Below are 17,183 nucleotides of genomic sequence, written 5' to 3'. Positions count from 1 at the left end.
TTAAGCATAGTAGGGGAATGAAAAGAAAATATCATGTATTACATCCATTATTAATATTTTTATCAAATAACTTTTTAATGCTTTTGGTAGTAAATTTATTTATAATATTATGTCATTATTTATTTAAAAACATTTTAATTCATTAATACTTTTAAACACAACAATACGTATTATCAACAAATTTTTAAGATTGAAATGTAAAGAGTTAAAGAACGTAGTTCCTTCCACATGAATTACTTGAGGAGAATTTTGACCAAAGAGAAATTAAAAAGAAAAATTTAAAATATAAAATACAATCTCTTTCTATTTGCATTCATGTTTTTCATTATTTATTGTTATCATTTTTTACGTCTCTCTCTCTCATCGTTTAAGGCTCTTGTCCCTCCCCAATATTTTGCTCTTTCCTCCTCACTACCATGCCCTCTTGGTCACTTTGATGTCTCACCCGATCAAGCGCTCTGCCCACAATTTGACCACGACCACCACCGGCTCCGCCACCTCCTCCACCACCTCTACCGGCGGCGGCGTCGGCTCTCCTAATTTGCCGCCCATGAAGAAAGCCAAGTCCCAGGCTGTGGCTTGTTCTCTCGACCCCAAGAACGGCCTCCAGCACCACCAAACCCCCTTCAACGACGACGTTTTCGACCCTTCCTCTATGGTTCTCGACGACGATCTCAAGCCCACTGACGACTCAGACCCCAGCTCCCTCGTCGCCGGCGCCTGTAGCCGAGCCGGTGCCAGCGGTGTCACTGCTAACTTGTCGAGGAAGAAAGCGACGCCTCCTCAACCAGCGAAGAAGCTAGTAATCAAGCTCGTCAAAGGTTTGGGCTAATCTTACCCTCCTTTACTTGCTATTTTCAATTGGTAATATCAGGATAATTCTAGGTTTAGGTTATGTAAATTCTCGTAATTTTTCGATTTCGTTGATCTGTGGGTGGCTTTTGCATTAATGCTGTTGTTCAGCCGGATGTGAGTTTGCATGATCTGTACAATCAATGGTTTGGGAAATTGGTGTTGCGGTTTTGTATCTGATAATTGTGATTATGGGTTTACTTTCTACTGAAATCCAGGCACTGATTGAATATGTGCTCTTGAACTTTGTGTGAAACTCGGTAATTTTCAATTGTTTTTGGTGGCTGGGTAATGAATTGAGCCGTTGATTGGACATGAGTTGCTTTAATTGTGGGCCCTGAACAATTTCGTGCTTGAACGTGGACTGGTTTGGATTTGGAACTTTGGTTGTTAATTTTTTCTTTTTCTGGGGAGTCCTTTTTTACTTGTAAGTCAAGCTGTACTGCCTTTGAAGCTTCATCTAGGGTGGCAATTTAGGATCTTGTTATATATCACATTTTAAATGCCATCTTTCTGGTGGTTGAGATGTAGGAGAAGGTTTTCTAGGTTTTGGCTGTTGGATCAGAATCTGGGCTTTATATGAATCTGAAGTTAGAATTTTATGCTTCTCAAAAAAAAAAAAAAGAAAAAAAGATGGGGTTTTGTGCCTTTGATTTGTCACCAAAGGCAGTGGAAAAATTTTCATTTTTCTGAAATGGTGGAAAAAGGCTTTGTGTGAAAATGGAAAAATGTAAGTTTGCATTCCAATAATATATATATATTTTTTTCAAATTCAATTCATTCTCCTGGTTTGGTGCTGCCTGGGTGGGTCCGAATGGCTTGCCTAGGTTGAAGTTCCAAGTCATCAAAAATTTATACTAGACTTTGAAACCATCTTGTCAATGTTTCTCAGATTTTTCCAAGTTCATTTCTCAAGTTTAATCCACCTCTGCTGCTGTCACAACCTCCACCACCTTCAGCACTGTTGCTACCATCACTACTGTCATTGCCATCACAATGACCACGACCACCACCTTCACTAACTTTGCCATTGCCTTAGCCCTCTGTCACTGCTACTGCCATCGTCCCCATGACCACTACAGCTTCACCCTCATTACCCATTGCAACTACCACCGCCGCCACTGCTGAGGATTCAGTCCTCCTCCTGCTACCACCACTGTCTACTGCTGTTACTGCCACCGTCTGCATCCATTGCCATCTCCACATACACTATCTGTTGCCCCCTCTGCTGCTACTACCCTTCACAGCTGGAGCGCCACTGCCACCACTACCCATGCTGTGTCATTAACACTGTTGTGACCACCATCACCATCCTACATCACTCCACATCACCATCACTGCCACCTACTGCATTCACCACCACACCACCACCAACTTATCTTCTACTCTACGTTGCTTATTTAAATATATATATATATATATATATATATATATGCATTATGTATGTATGTATGTATGTCTGTATGTATGTATTTTCATCCAATGTATACATTCTATGTGTTGTCGAATTTTCTGTGTCAATGCTCGCATTGAGGCTCCCTTCAAGACAATGCGTGCCTAAAATGTCCCAAGGCCTGGTCTAAAATACCGAACTTTTGAAAGGTGAATGTGTAATACAACAATGCTTGCATATTTGTGTAAAATGGGCACTTTTTACAATTTTTAGGCCTTTTTGGTTTGAGGCCTTTACATTTTGTGTTTGTGAATTTTGAGTTTGTTTTGGCTAGTAGATTAAGGCTAGGTAAACTTAGTCAGATGCATAGATGTAGGAGGTGATCTACATTAGTACATTGAGGTCAGTGAGGGCTATTGCACCCACTTAATTTTTAGAAAACAGTAAATATACTTAATTTTGAAAAATATCTAAGTTAAAAGCATGATTAATCCCTCATTAAAATAAAAAAAATAAAAAAATAAAATTGTACTAACAATATTGATCAAAAAGCTTAAATGGGTTATGGTAGAAATCAATCAATTTTCATAGCAGTCTATCTTGTAAGGATTGTAAAGTTATTCTAGGTGAAAGTTTGCCTGCACAACATAGAGTCCTAGTATTAGATATACATACTTAAAGATGGAACAGAAAGAGTAACATAAATTAACACAAGGGAATTAAGTGGTGTAGCTAGAAGGGAGATAATATAGTAAAACTCAAAGATAAAATGATCAAAATGTGTGATTGAATAGTAGGGGATAAGATAGATACAAATGCTGTTTGGAATAAAATGGCTAACTCATTGTAGGTGAGTACGAAGGAAGATACTTGGGTAGTAAAAAAAGTTGGTGGTTGGATCAAGAAGTCCAAAATGCCGTTAAGACAAAAAATAAATTGATATAAAATATGGCAAAGTTATAGAAATATAGAAAATTTTAAAAAGTAGAAAGACGCAAGAAAAAATGCAGAAAAGACTATTAGTAAAGCTAAACATAGAGCTTATGATACTTTATATATTGACTAGATACAAAAGAAGGAGAAATGGACATTTATGAACTTGCTAGAGTTAGAGAAAGAAAATGCAAAAATTTAGATGATATAAAATTTATAAAAGAGGTGAATGATAATGTCTTAACTAGAGAAGAAGACATAGAAGAGAGGTGGTGAAGATACTTTGATAAGTTGTTTAATGAAAACCAAAATGAAGGATTATACTTGTAAGTGACAAATGAGGAGAAGACTAAAAATGAGAATGGAAAAAAAGCGTGTTTAATACCTTTATATAAAAATAAAGGCGATATTCAAAATTGTAATAACTATAGTGGAATTGAGGTTATGACCCATATGATGAAATAATGGGAAGGTTAATCGAACAAAGAATAAGACTGAAAATGAGGAATTTAGAAAATCAATGTGGTTTTATGGCCAAGAGATCAACAATTGAAGCGATTTATCTTTAAGAAGTTTAATAAAAAAGTTTAGGGAAAAGAAGAGGGACTGGTGCATGCTTTTTATTGACCTAGAGGAAACATATGACAGAGTACTTGGGGAAGTTCTTTGGTAAGTCTTAGAAAAGAAGGGGGTATGCAGTAAATATACTGAGGTCATTAAGTATATATATGATAGACTTGTGACTAGCATCAGAACTTTATGGGGGGATTTAAAGATTTTTCGATCTCAATAAGTGTACATCAAGTTTCTACTTTGAGTCCTTATCTTTTTACTTCAGTGATTGATGAACTCACTAGGAATATCCAAAATGAAATCCCTTGGTATATGTTGTTTGTAATTGATATTGTGTTGATTGATGAAAGTAGGAGTAGAGTGGAATCTAAGCTAGAACTTTGGAGAAACACATTAGAGTCTAAAGGTTTTAGGATAAGAATAAGACATAATATATGAAATATAATTTCAGTAATGTAAGCAGTGGTAGTGGAGAGAAGATTAAACTTAATAATCAAGAAATTAATAGTATCAACAGATTTCGGTATCTTGTATCTATTATGCAAGCGGAAAGGGAAATTGAAGATATAATACACGTAATTAAAATAGGTTGGGTAAAATGTAGGAGTGCGCTAGGAGTGTTTTGTGATCATAGAATACCCTTAAAATTAAAAGAAAAGTTGTATAAAATGGCTATAAGGCCGACTATGATTTATGGTTCAGAATGTTGAGCAATTAAGAAACAACATGTACAAAAAGTGAAAGTTATCAAAATGCGAATATTAAGGTGGATGAGTGGTATAACATTAAAAGATAAACTAAGGAATGAGAATATATACAATAATTTAGGCATAGCACTGGTCGAAGACAAGGGAGGGCTGGGTTAGATGGTTTGGGCATTTGAAACGCAAGCCTAATATGAGGAGGAGTGAATTAGTTATTATTTTTGGAAAAAAAGGGGCTAGGGATAGACCTAAAATAACTTGGAATGAGGTAGTGAGGAAGGATTTAATAGCCCTTAATTTAATAAAGGAAAATGCTCTCGATCAGGTGAATTGGTGGAAAAAGGATTCATGTAGCTAACCCTAACTAGTGAGACTTAAGGCTTGTTGTTGTTGTGTTAGTTTCACATGCTCTGGGTGGCTAGGTTTGGCTAAAAACAACTAATCGACACAACCAAAGTATAGAATTGGAAATGATATAATATATGTGTGTGTATGTACGTATGTTAAATTATAAAAATATCTAAGCTGCATTATTTGGTGCTATAGGTGGCTAGGTTTGGGTAAGCTCTTTATAGCCCATGTTTAATTGATACAGCCAAAATATAGGATTTGAAACGATATAATACACACACGCACGCATATATACATATATTCATGTGTACTTATGCATGTATATTAGATTATTCAAACATCTAAGCTAATTATATGATTACTCCCCTGCTGCAATTGTGAAATAATAGAACTATACTAACAAGATTATCACAAGTGATGATTATTTTTTTAAAATTAACTAATGTAAAAAATCATTAAAAATGTTTAACAAAGTATGCTTGGATTTTTTTTTTTCAATTTTATCTTCATATTTCCTTATTTTTCTGTATGTATGTGATTTATCTATATTTATAATATAAACTGAACTATTTATATATTTTTACATAAAAATAAAATTCTCAAAAGGCTTACACAGGCTTATGCTTTGCCTCGTTAGGTTTAAAATGCCCCGAACTACACATTTTCTTTGTAAAACATTTTCATTTTAAAACATTTTTGATAGCAAAATAAATTCATAAATAGATTAAGAATATACAAATTGGAGAATAGGACATCTCCTTAACAAACTCTGGGATAAGCTAGAAAAAACAAAAAGGAAAAACCAAAAAGCAAGGAGAAGAATACAGAAAAACCAGCATGCTTAAGAAGTCAACAGAGAATGCCAATCGTGCTAAGTATTCGAAAAACACACCCCGTTGAAGTTCCCATGACCCACACACCAAAGAGAAGTAGAATAATGAAGCTTCTCCCAAACCAATTAAAAAACATTTTCTTTCTTGAGAAAATATGCGCATTACGTTCCATCTGCAGTCCCCAAAATATTGCCAAGAAAGCACATTTCCATGACATTTTTGTCCCTTCCTTTTCCTAGCCAAAACCGACAAAATAAATTGCCAAAAACTCCTCCACTGTCTCTGGACAAGCCCACATTCTTTGAAATAATTGAATAACTTGTTCCATACCCTCCAGGAAAAATGACAATGAAAAGATGTGGAGTTGACTGAGTAATTAAAGCAAAGCACACAAACATCTGCTGAGAGACCCTTCAAAGGTCTCCTTATCTACAAAAAGTTATTGGTATTGATCCTATTGAGCACAACCAGAGAAAAGCTTTGATTTTATGGGGGATTTTGGCCTTCCAAATAGTTTTGTAGAGAGGAAAGGAAGAGTCAGTACTAGTAAAAAAAACAGAAAGAGATTTGCAAGAATAAACCCCCTATGAATCTCGAAGACTAGGATCGACTATCAGCTTCCAAAGAGACCTGATAGTTATTCAGCAAGACTAACAAAGAGGACAACTCTTTTGTCTCCTTATCATTCAAGGATCTCTGAACGTGAAAATCCCAAGAAGGTAAAGGACCATCCAGATTTACAACAAAGCAATCCTTCCCTGAACTCAAATGAAGAGGCGAGGAAAAGAGGTGGATAAAATGACATTCCCCAACCAAAGATCTTTTCAAAAGTGGATATTACAGCCTACACCACATGGAGAATCCTCTAATTGGAACTTCCTAAGTCATTTGGCCAAGAGAGCAGTGTTTTTAGACACTAATTTCCAAGACCCAAACTGTCCTCCCATTAAGACCTACAATCCACCTCCCACCTCACCAAATGATCCCAAATGCCCCCTCCCCTGACCACAGGATATCTCTTATAGATCTCTCAATTTTGCTAGCAACTCTCGCTGGAATTTCAAAAATAGAAAGAAAATACAATATGATACTAGAAAGACAAGCCTGAATGAGAGTAATTCTGCCTCTGAGAGAAAAAAGAGTTCCCTTCCTCCCATCTAAATGCTTAGACACCCTTTCCACAGACAGATCCCAAAAACTAGCAGATCTATGGGTACCCTGCAAAGGAATCCCTAAATAGGATAATGGCCAATCCAACACAGTGCACCCCACGTCTGAGGAAAACTCCTTGACGTGTTTAATAGGCACATTAATTGCGACAATACCACTCTTCCCCATTTTAATCTTAACCTCCAAAACCCTCTCAAAAATATGGACAAGCTAAAACATATTCAAAAAAAAAAAGGCCTATGATCCTCTAAGAAGAAGATAGTATTGTCAACAAAATGAAGGTGTGGAACCATCACTAAACCTCTATCCACAGCCCTATCAACCATCCTACTCAAAACATCAGCCACTAAAATGAACAAAAACGGGGAGAGAGGGTACCCTTGTCTAATCTCCTCCATAGCCCTATACCAAGATTTAGACTCACCATTCACTAAAACCGAATAGTTCACATTAGGCATGCAGCCTCTCATCCATCTACGCCATCTCTCTCCAAATCCCTTCCTCATAAAATCTTATCCAAGAAGTCAAAATCTAGTTTAAAAATGAGCGCCTTCTTCTTTCTTCTCCAAATGTTCTTCAACGACTTCATTCACAATAAAAAATGGCATCCAGAATTTGTCTCCCCTCCTTGGTGCGAATGCTCTTAGTAATAGTCTTTTCAACCACCACTCTCAACCTATTAGCTAGCACTTAGCAAATATTTTATGAACACTAGATACCATAGTAATAGAGAGTGGGCTTAGGATCAACGGTAAGGTGGCTCCTTTGTGATTAGTTGGTCATAGGTTCTAGTTTGAGGAAACAATCTCTTTGCATAAAAGTAGGGGTAAGGTTGCATACATTTGATGACCCTCCCTTTACCCTCGCAAAGTAGGGAGCCTTGTCGCCTGGGGACACCCTTTTAGATACTAGACTAATAAGTCTATGGTCAGATATCTTGAAAGACCTACTTTTCTTCGGCGCTAAAGTTATAAAGGTGGAATTAATGCTCTTGCTTAAAATCCCATTCTAGTGAAATTCATTAAAAACCTTCAGCAAGTCATCCTTAACCACCGCCCAACAATCTTGAAAGAAATCCAAATTGAAACCATCTGGCCCCGGAGCTTTATCCCTCCCCATCCTAAAACGGTAGTCCCCACTTCCTCTTCCTCAGAAGGTCTCTCTAACCAAGCTATTTTATCACTAGACAAAGGGTCCCACTCTAAACCTTCCACCATTGGGTGCTAACATGTTCCATTGAAAATCAAACTTGGAAATGGAGATGCAAATTAGAGAATAAAATTGGTAAATGTTTTTCATAACTAAACATGCCCTATATTTTTGACAGTAATGAATTAAAAAAATAAAGGTTTTAGTTATTCATTCATACCTTTAGCTAGATTTCGAGCCTTAGATTGAACTGGTGATAATTGAGTTTCACGTGGGTCCTCTATAGTTTTCAGGGTGGAACATAGATTTCATTCATCTTTTTGAGATCTAACTACTGCTTTTATTTAAGGTTGTCTTTTGAGTAAGGACTCCCTGTTAGTTGTTAGTTGGCTTTTTGAAAGAACTCCTTATGATAGGTATAACTTTCTTAAACACAATCTGCTTATAAACTTATGATCTGTTCAAAGTTTTCTTGTGAGGGTCATTGATTAATAAGTTTTGTTTTGTTTTTCTAGTACGGTATATGGTTCAATCCATTTGATTTGGTGTTTGTAAATTTGTTTGGATTTTCAAATATTTGTTTTACATTTCTGCAGCAGTGCCCTATAATCCTAACATGTCTACAATTTGGGACGTTGGCTTACAATTTTTTTTTTTTCATTCATCAAAGATAGCTACCAATGATGCAGGGGCAGCATCAAGGATCTGCAGCCATGGGAGAGATTTGAAGAATTGACGAGAGGAAGGAAGGGGAAGAAAGCCTTTTCATATGAATTACACATAAATCCCTAAAACTGCATTACATTACAAACATACCCCTATAAATACACAAGTATTACAAACAAGCCTCCAACCTACATAATCCTAGTTCCAGCAAATTAACATGCATAATTAAACAACTAACTAAGCACACTTGGGTTTAGGACCTAATAAACCATTGACCCTATTCTTTGACAAGGATCTTCCTAAGGCCTTGTTTCTTGTCCTACATCAAATCTCCCCTAGTTAAAACAGATTTGGCCTGGAATTTTGAAATGTTGAAGGATTAGAAGTAAGAACCAAACTTGGATGAGAAACTATGTTCCGTTGATAGCACCATAGACCTGAATTGAGAATTTGCATCAATAAACATATCAGGAATGACAAACTCAACCCAAGATATGTCATAAGGCTTTCTGGATGAAGTTGCATACATATGACTTCATTTCTAGAAATATAATCATAAGATATCTTCCATGAAAAATGAATTCAATGACTTTTTTCCCGAATTTAAGAAAGGTATGAAAGGTTTGATATTATGTTCAGAGTGTGACAAAATCCTTCATTTTTCCAGTAGGCCGTCACCATATTGCTGGATTTATTCATATATACTGCAACCATATGCGTCCAAAAGACCTTAACACAATTTCCCACAAGCCTTACTCCCAATTTCTCAAAAGCTTTCTTCAATTCACCGTTGAGCTTGGGTGTTGTGCTGAAATGAAACAAATTTCACCTTGAAAATTCACAAAATGGAGCAATAAAACCTGATTTTTGATGCTGGCAGCGACAATTTCTCATTTTTTCGCATCAAATTATCACACATGCTTGCAAAATATCAAGTCCACACCCATATGTATCTCGTTGCAAGTCTCATGGGAAATCCTAAAATCTCGCGACTGCAGCAAATTATTGCGAAATTGGAAAATGCTGGACAGGTTGGGAGTTTTCCTCATGCCTGTCACTTGGTGTGTGGGGTGTGTGAGTCTTTGGCAAGTCTTCTCTGGCGATGAAATTCTGGCTACTGGTAGATCAGGGGGCGGTGAGTCTAGTGGCAGTGGCCATATGCCAAAATAACTCTGGCTAGGCCGGACTTTGAAGAGGTTGGCATCTGGATAATCTAGTGGTGTGGCTTGGGGCCACACTCATGGTCTGATGGTGATGAAATTTCAGGGGAAGGGTTTTGAGGGGTTCTGTTTTTTTTATGGTGGTGGCGGTGTCTCAAAATTATTACAGGAAATGAAGGTTTCGAAATCAGGGCCACGACTGTAATTTCTTGGAAGTTACATTTGAACTGTGTTTCTGCTTTTTTGGATTTTTCTTCGATTACTGAAGTCAGTTGGTGGAATTGTCCTGTTTGAAGCAAGGTTGGCAAAAATTGGAAATGATTTGGATTGATTTTGATTTAGGACAGCAACTGGAATTCAGAAATCAAAGAGATTTGAGAGAATTGTGGGAGAGAATTAGAAAAAGAGGAGAAGGGAAGGAGAGATAGGGACAGAACAGAATTGATTTGCAGAATTGAATCAATGGATAGAAAAGATAGAAAAAGAGCAGATTTACAGAATAGAATTACAAGGCATCAGAGAATGATAGAGAATTAGGGAAGAACGGGAAGAGTAGAAAGAAGAAGAAACAACAGAGAGGGAGGGAGAAGTTACAGAACAAAGGTGAGAAGATAGAAGGAAGAAGAGAAGAAGAGGGGGAAGAAGAGTGAAAGGGAAATGTGGGGAAATTGAAATGGAAGAATGGAGATCGGGTGAGGCTCTGATTAGAAGAAATTGATGAGAGGAAGGAAGGAGAAGTGAGGAAAGAGGAGATTGCAAGTGGAAAACTAATGTACACTTCAATTCAGATTCAACAACTACCTACAACATGGCTTTCACACACTATTTATATAAAAGCCTCTTCACTGGGAGAGGGCTTTTTTCTCTTTTAGAGGGTAGAATAGCCCTGATTTAGGCTTGTCTTTCTAGCATTCTGTTTATATTTCCTGTCTGTTTTTAAGATTTGGATGGGGATTGCTACCAAGCTTGAGAGAATTATGAGACTTTTTATGGTCTGTTTTGGAGAGGGGGAGGGGGATCATAGGGACCACTAATAGTTGGAGTGAGGTTTGTAGGTTAAAAAATGAGGGAGGGCTGGGTTTAGGGAAGTTGGTGTCTAGAAACATGGCTCTTTTGGCTAAATGGCTGTGATGCTTCCCTCTAGAAGGATTGTCCCTTTGGCATAAAGTAGCAAGTTTGCGTTGGATGAGAATGCGTAGGATACCAATGTTAATTTCAGATGTTCTTTGGGAGTCCGTGGAGGTCAATATCTTAGATTTATCTTTCTTTCATCCCTCACACTAAACTTGAGGTGGGAAGGGGATCACAGATCTTTTTTTGGAAAGACCCTTGCCTGGGTAATGCATCCTTATCCACTTCATTCCCTCATCTATTTCGACTCAGCTTTGAGTTAAATAGAGACACATCATTCTTTGTTGGGGAATTGAGTGGATTGCTCTCCTAGAACCTCCATTATAGGAGACCTCTAGTGATTGGGAGTTGGGGGAGTTGTTTTCTTTGTTATTTCTATTGAATGGGAGTAATCTTTCCTTGGGAAGGGATGTTCATTCTTGTTCTTTGGATCAGTCGGGAGTGTATTCTGCAAATCATTTTTTGAATTCTTGACTCTCCAGTTCTTTCCCACTCAATTCATTTCAACTGGAAGACCAAGTCTCCCCCCAAAATAAAGGCTTTCACTTGGTTGGTTGTGCTCAAGAAAATTAATACTAATAACTTGCTGCAAATTAGGAGACCTTTGAAGGCTCTCTCTGCTGATGTATGTGCTCTGGTACAGATATTCTGATACAGTTTCTCATCTTCTTTTGCACTGGGAATTTTCTTGGAGCATTTGGAATAAGCATTTTGGTATTTTAGGAGAGGGCTGGGTATGCCCTTTTTCGGTGGGAGAATTGTTAGCTATTTCTTTTGCGGGCTTTGGTAGGAGGAAGGAGAAGGCAGTCCCATGGAAGTGTGGAATATTTGCAGTATTATGGGTGTTATGGTTGCAGCTTAATGCAAGGATATCACTGGGAAGAAATTAAATTTGGCCCTGGTTTGGGATAAAATTCAGTATTTGGCCTCACTGTGGTATGTTGGATTGGGATTTTTCAGGGGAATTAGTTTCCACGAGTTACAAAGAGATTGGAGGAACCTATTGGCATGTTGATCTTTTCTTTTTTTAGTTTTTATTGGTTATTGTTTTTTGTGCATTGTTCCAGGCCTTTTTGGGGAGATATCTCATTCTCCCTCATGTTAATTCTCTTCCCATTAATGAATTTTTCTTTTGCTATCTAAAGAAAAAAAAAAAAAAAACAGAAAGCTTCTTCTCATGAAATTACACACAAACCTCTAAAACTATAGAAAATTACAAACGTACCCCTAGAATACACAAATATTGCAAACAAGCCCCCAACATACATAATCCTATTACAAGCAAACTAAACACGTAGTTAAACAACTAACCAAGCACATTTGTATTTAGGGCCTAATGAACCATTGGCCCTATTCTTCGACAACGATCTTCTCAAGGTCTTGCTTCTTGTGTTACTTACATCACCTGCATTGAAATTTGTCACTAGGCATGCGTTCATTTTTGATGCATTGTAAGAGGTCCTAGCACAAGCAATATTCGTTTTGGTTTAGCGGTAAAAAATATTATAATTTTGATAGCATAATGGCAAAGATGATTTTTTTTTTCATTGGGGCATGACCAAAAAAAGAAAAGAGAAGAAAGATTATTCTTGAGGAATTTATTCTAGAACATTTCTTCTGTTGAAGCTTTTTGGTGATTGAATTTTGTGTATTATAAAAAATGTGAAGTTAATTTTCCTTATTAATTGATAAGCAAAGTAGTTCCAAGTTTCCAACTTGAACTTCCTAAATTTAGCTGGTTTTTCATTTTCAATGAATTATGAGGTTAATTATTCAATTAGATTGAGACTAATCAACATGATTGTTGAAGAGTTGTGCTTCTATCTGTGAAAATTCATCTCTCTTTCATTCATTTGACTGATTTAAAACTCGGGGATGGTAATAGGATCCATCTTTTGGAAGATTTTTGGCAAGGCAAGGTACTGTGGTTCAATAATCCATTCTGTGATTCCTCACTGTTTACACCTCTCTGACTATAATGATGTTCCCATTTCTAATTTTTGTCTTTGAGGTGGTTATTGAATTTCATAGTGTCTTCATTTTTAATGATATTAACTTGATATGTGGATGATTTTAGCTGTCAGTATATTCTTGGTTTGTATCAAATTTCTTCTGATTGGATAGTCTAATGACCTGAACTCCGGTAATTTCTGTTGTAATGCATCTTACCCAAACTTTGGGTGTTTGTTCTGTTCCTCTTGAGAAGTTTGTTTGGAGGGCTAAGCTTCTTTCAAAGCCAAGGCTTTTATATGGTGCACAGTTCTCATTATGATCAAGACCAATGACTATTTATTTGCAGTGAGGATGCATAATAAGGCTTTTAGCTCCAGATCTTTTTTTTTTGATTACATTAAAATTTTTTTTTGATAGCACAACTTTGTGTGTTGTACTTCTGTATAGCCAGAATAATAAGACTAGTGCCTTTCTTTTATTTATTTATTATTTTTTTGTTGGGACAATATTCTCACCTTCCCAAGCTTCACAAAAAAAGGCATGAAACTCATCTGATCTTTTAAAATTCCATGGATCTCCCTTGGCATTTACTTTAAATGACACATGTTACCTCTCTGGCAGTCAGCCATTAATCTCTTAACTAAAATGTGATTATGTACTCCTTTTATTTATTTTTTAAAATACCTATTTTACCCTCGATAATGCTATTTAAAAGTATTTTATTCAATTATGTATCTTTGTGGCCATTTCATTAAACAGTGGCTATGCAGTCAGAGTTTGTCCAGATTTCACATACCCATTTATCCCAGTTGTCCAGGTAAAGATGTTTTGAGTCTAAGCTCACATGGAATGATTCAATCAGTTACAAGTTGCATACAAATACATCAATCCATTTAAAAAAAAAAAAAAAAAATTAGACCCCCAATCTAATTTTACAGTTTGGTGTGGAGTTTTAAGCCCAAGAAGTTATCAGAGAGGTCAGCAAAGGCCCTAGAAGGGAAGAGAAGATGTGGTTGTTGGGTAAAGGCTACTTTGAAGCATTTTCTCATAGAGATGCATGGCTCTGTTGGGTTCATTTTTCTTGGCAAAATCCCTGATCATTGTGTTCCATATAAAGGTCGTGCAATCAGGGAATCAGAGGAAGAGAAGGAGGTCATGGTCGTGATTGAAATCACTGGAATTGAAGAGAGTGCAGAGGGAGATGCTGCATAAGAACCGAAAAAATGGTGCTTGATGCAACAAGATGGATGAATCTACTTTGTTAGTGCCTCACATGGTCTTAATTTCCATGAAATTATCAATTTTTTTTTTTTTAAATTTCTGCTTTCAGTCACCCTCGAAATCAAAATGGTAGTCAATTTCCATGTACAAAATATCTGTCCAAATTTCAATGAATCATCCAAAATTTATCAAAATCTTGAAATTTTAGCTAAATTTGTTGAAATTTCAACCATAGAATGTAGTTTTTTTGGACTTTAAATGTAATATGTCAACGCAAATTGAAATTTCTCTCAGAATTTATCTTATTTTTTATTAAAACAAAAGATTATTTCAGGGGCTTTCAAAGTAATAAGTAAAATTAAACTTGGATATTAGCAGCAACATTTTATTTTACCATCCATGTGTAAATTATCTTTATTCATATAATAAATAATATTTTATTGATTTATGAATTTCATTTATTCTAATCAAATATGTTTAATACGCATATTTTATTACAAATATTGCACTTCATACACAATATAGATATTTAATTTATAACATATCAGTCCTAAAATTTACATGCTTATGTCTACTAATCATTTCTGGTGTTCCACGAAAGAATTCCATGCTTTACTACTAATTTCCATCATTTTTCAACTGAAATAAAAATTGACATGGAAATCGAAATTTCCATACTTTTGGACCTTAGAAATTTTAGTCGAAAATGAAATTTAAGACCTTGGTGCCTCACAAATGCATTGGTCCAAGAATAAGATGCTCTCTGACTTGATTTCAAGTATTTTTAACTGGAGGTGTAACAAGGTACCATAAATGGTGTAGCAAAGGTGGGGCAGTGAGTTGCTGTGGTTGGAGATGGAAGTCTTGGGAATCCATAGAAAACCTTCCCTTCTTTGCCCAGCGAGAAGAGAGAGCTCCTTTTAGATCTGCTTCTCTCTAATGTCATCTCAATGTCTAGTGGTTGCTTATTTACTATAGAGTAACCTGATCTAAACCATCTAAACTTGTTTTCATTTTCTTTGGTTTTTCCCAGAGATGTGGGAATTCAGATTGTGAGATTTGGGAAGATAGGTTTTTGAGCTGATCTATGTGCTTTGTTTTTATTTATGTTAACATATTTTCTGGAACTTGTGGAATTCACTTTTTAGCATTTTAGAGCAGAGCTGGGCTTTGTCCAAATTTCGTGCAGCTGTTGTTTCTTTTGAAGCATTTGTGATTTGTGTGGAGGAGTGAATTTGGGATTTTTGTGAGACTTTGCTTTCTTTGCTGTTGTCTGTTGCAATCAGTTGGAGACAAATGCTAGACTATTCAGAGATGATGTCCTACCATTTCATCATCTGTAATGGGAGAGAGTGGTGTTCTTCGCTTCTCTTCTGTCTTTTATGTGTGCTTGTGCAGCAATTTTTTTTATTCACATCCAGCATGAGTGGAAGGCCTTGAATAATTGATTGTGTTATTCTTTTTGTTCTTGTTGTCTGTTTGTTTTTTTGTTTTTTTGGTTTGTTTATTTTATTTTATTTTTTTGTATTCTTCTTTTTGTTTCAAAAAGTGCTAGTTGTCAAGCTGAAATTGAAGAATGCTGCACTTCTGTGGTGGAAAAGAGTTAAAGAACAGCATGCTTGACATGGGAAGCCTAAAGTCAACACATGAGAATGCATGAAAGCAACAATGAGAAAGCAAATTTTGCCCTCTGATCACGCAATGGTGTTATACAATAAATTTTGTACCTTGAAGCAAAAGGGGTTGTCCATTCAAGAGTCTGTCAAATTCAATATTCTCTTTATTCAGGTTACTTTAAGTGAGAGTAAATTGAGCATCTAATAGCTTGCTGCCTCGCAGGCTTGAATCAATTCATTATAGATAGAATGGAAGTGGCTCGTTTATTCAGCATAGGAGATGCTCGACAATATGCTCTAATGGCAGAAATGCCTGTATGATAAAAATGGAAAAGAAGGCGGGAAGTGAAGATGCAGAATAGAGGAATTAAGTTTCTGCTTGGTTTGTCCTAAGTGGACAAAAAGCTCCAAAGATGGAGCAGGATGCTATTGTATTCAACCTGTTGTTATTATTGGTGGAGGAGAGAAGGGAAAAGAAACAGTGACATGGCAAACAAAACATCAGAGATTCATTCCACCTGAGTGTGGACATCAAGTTACAGTTTCATTGTTAATTGTGGAGAGACAATAAACTTCCAGTTGTATAAGCTCCTTTGTCTTTATGTTCACTCGTAATATATATAAGAGTGAACTTGATTTGGTTTCTCATTTTCATTATTGTTTATTGGCTTGTAGGGACACTGTTGAATATACAACTAATACGAATGACAGATAAGAAAATTGTGTAGCCTTTGTGTTGTGGTGCTTCATTGATATCTCATGCCTTCTATTTTTTATCGCATATTTATTTGCACTTGCATTTAACTGCTATTGATTTTGTTTAGCGATATTAGAAGGAAGGGATAGAAGAAGAGAATTATAAAGAAATTTGAAGGATACAACAGAGAAAGGATATAAGAATGGAATGCTTTACTAGATTACTATTTGATTTATAAATGGGTAAATAAATGAAAAGATTACTTCTCACCTCTACCTTTCTTTTATCAGCTCCTAGTACATTAATATTGCTAAAACTATCCAAAATGCAACAAACTACTACTCAACTTATTAGAATATGAAAAGAAAAAATTCTGCAAAGACAGAATTTGGGGTAAGTTTGCAATTAATTCATGCACATTCTCTAGAAAAATTAGGGGCCTAGTAAGATCTTCAATTCTACCATTCAATGTGTTGAATGGTGTGTCATTTAGAACCTTGTAGGGAAAGTTATGGCTATTTTCCCATGGTTAGTCTGTGTTTACTGCAAAAAACGCTATTCAACATTTACTCTTGTTCTTTGAAATTGTAGCCTAGTAATCCATACTGCGTCAGTTTCTCCAGGTGGAAGAAAACTTGTCCTTGAGTTGTTCTTAGCCATTTCTTTGTAGGGATTCCTTCATAGCCCACTAAGTTCTTAGCCATTTCTTTGCAGGGATTCCTCCATAGCCCATGTTGTAATAAGCTTTAACCGATTTTGAGTGAAATTCCTTTTGCTATAA

General features: G+C 36.1%; 1 protein-coding gene across 1 annotated transcript in view; it reads left to right on the top strand.

The window, feature by feature from the left end:
- The first annotated feature begins 321 nt into the window (after nucleotides 1-321).
- The window catches only part of LOC131144194 (cullin-4), a 53,376-nt gene continuing 36,514 nt past the window's right edge, over nucleotides 322-17,183 (top strand). The window contains exon 1 of the mRNA XM_058092661.1: nucleotides 322-821. Coding sequence (XP_057948644.1) covers nucleotides 437-821 — 385 coding nt within the window. The 5' untranslated portion in view covers nucleotides 322-436. The remainder of the gene's footprint in view (nucleotides 822-17,183) is intronic.

This window comes from Malania oleifera, chromosome 12 (genome assembly GCF_029873635.1).
Source record: "Malania oleifera isolate guangnan ecotype guangnan chromosome 12, ASM2987363v1, whole genome shotgun sequence".
NCBI lineage: Eukaryota > Viridiplantae > Streptophyta > Magnoliopsida > Santalales > Ximeniaceae > Malania > Malania oleifera.
The sequence above is the reverse complement of the archived record's forward strand: the minus strand, read 5'-3'. Positions and strand labels throughout refer to the sequence as shown.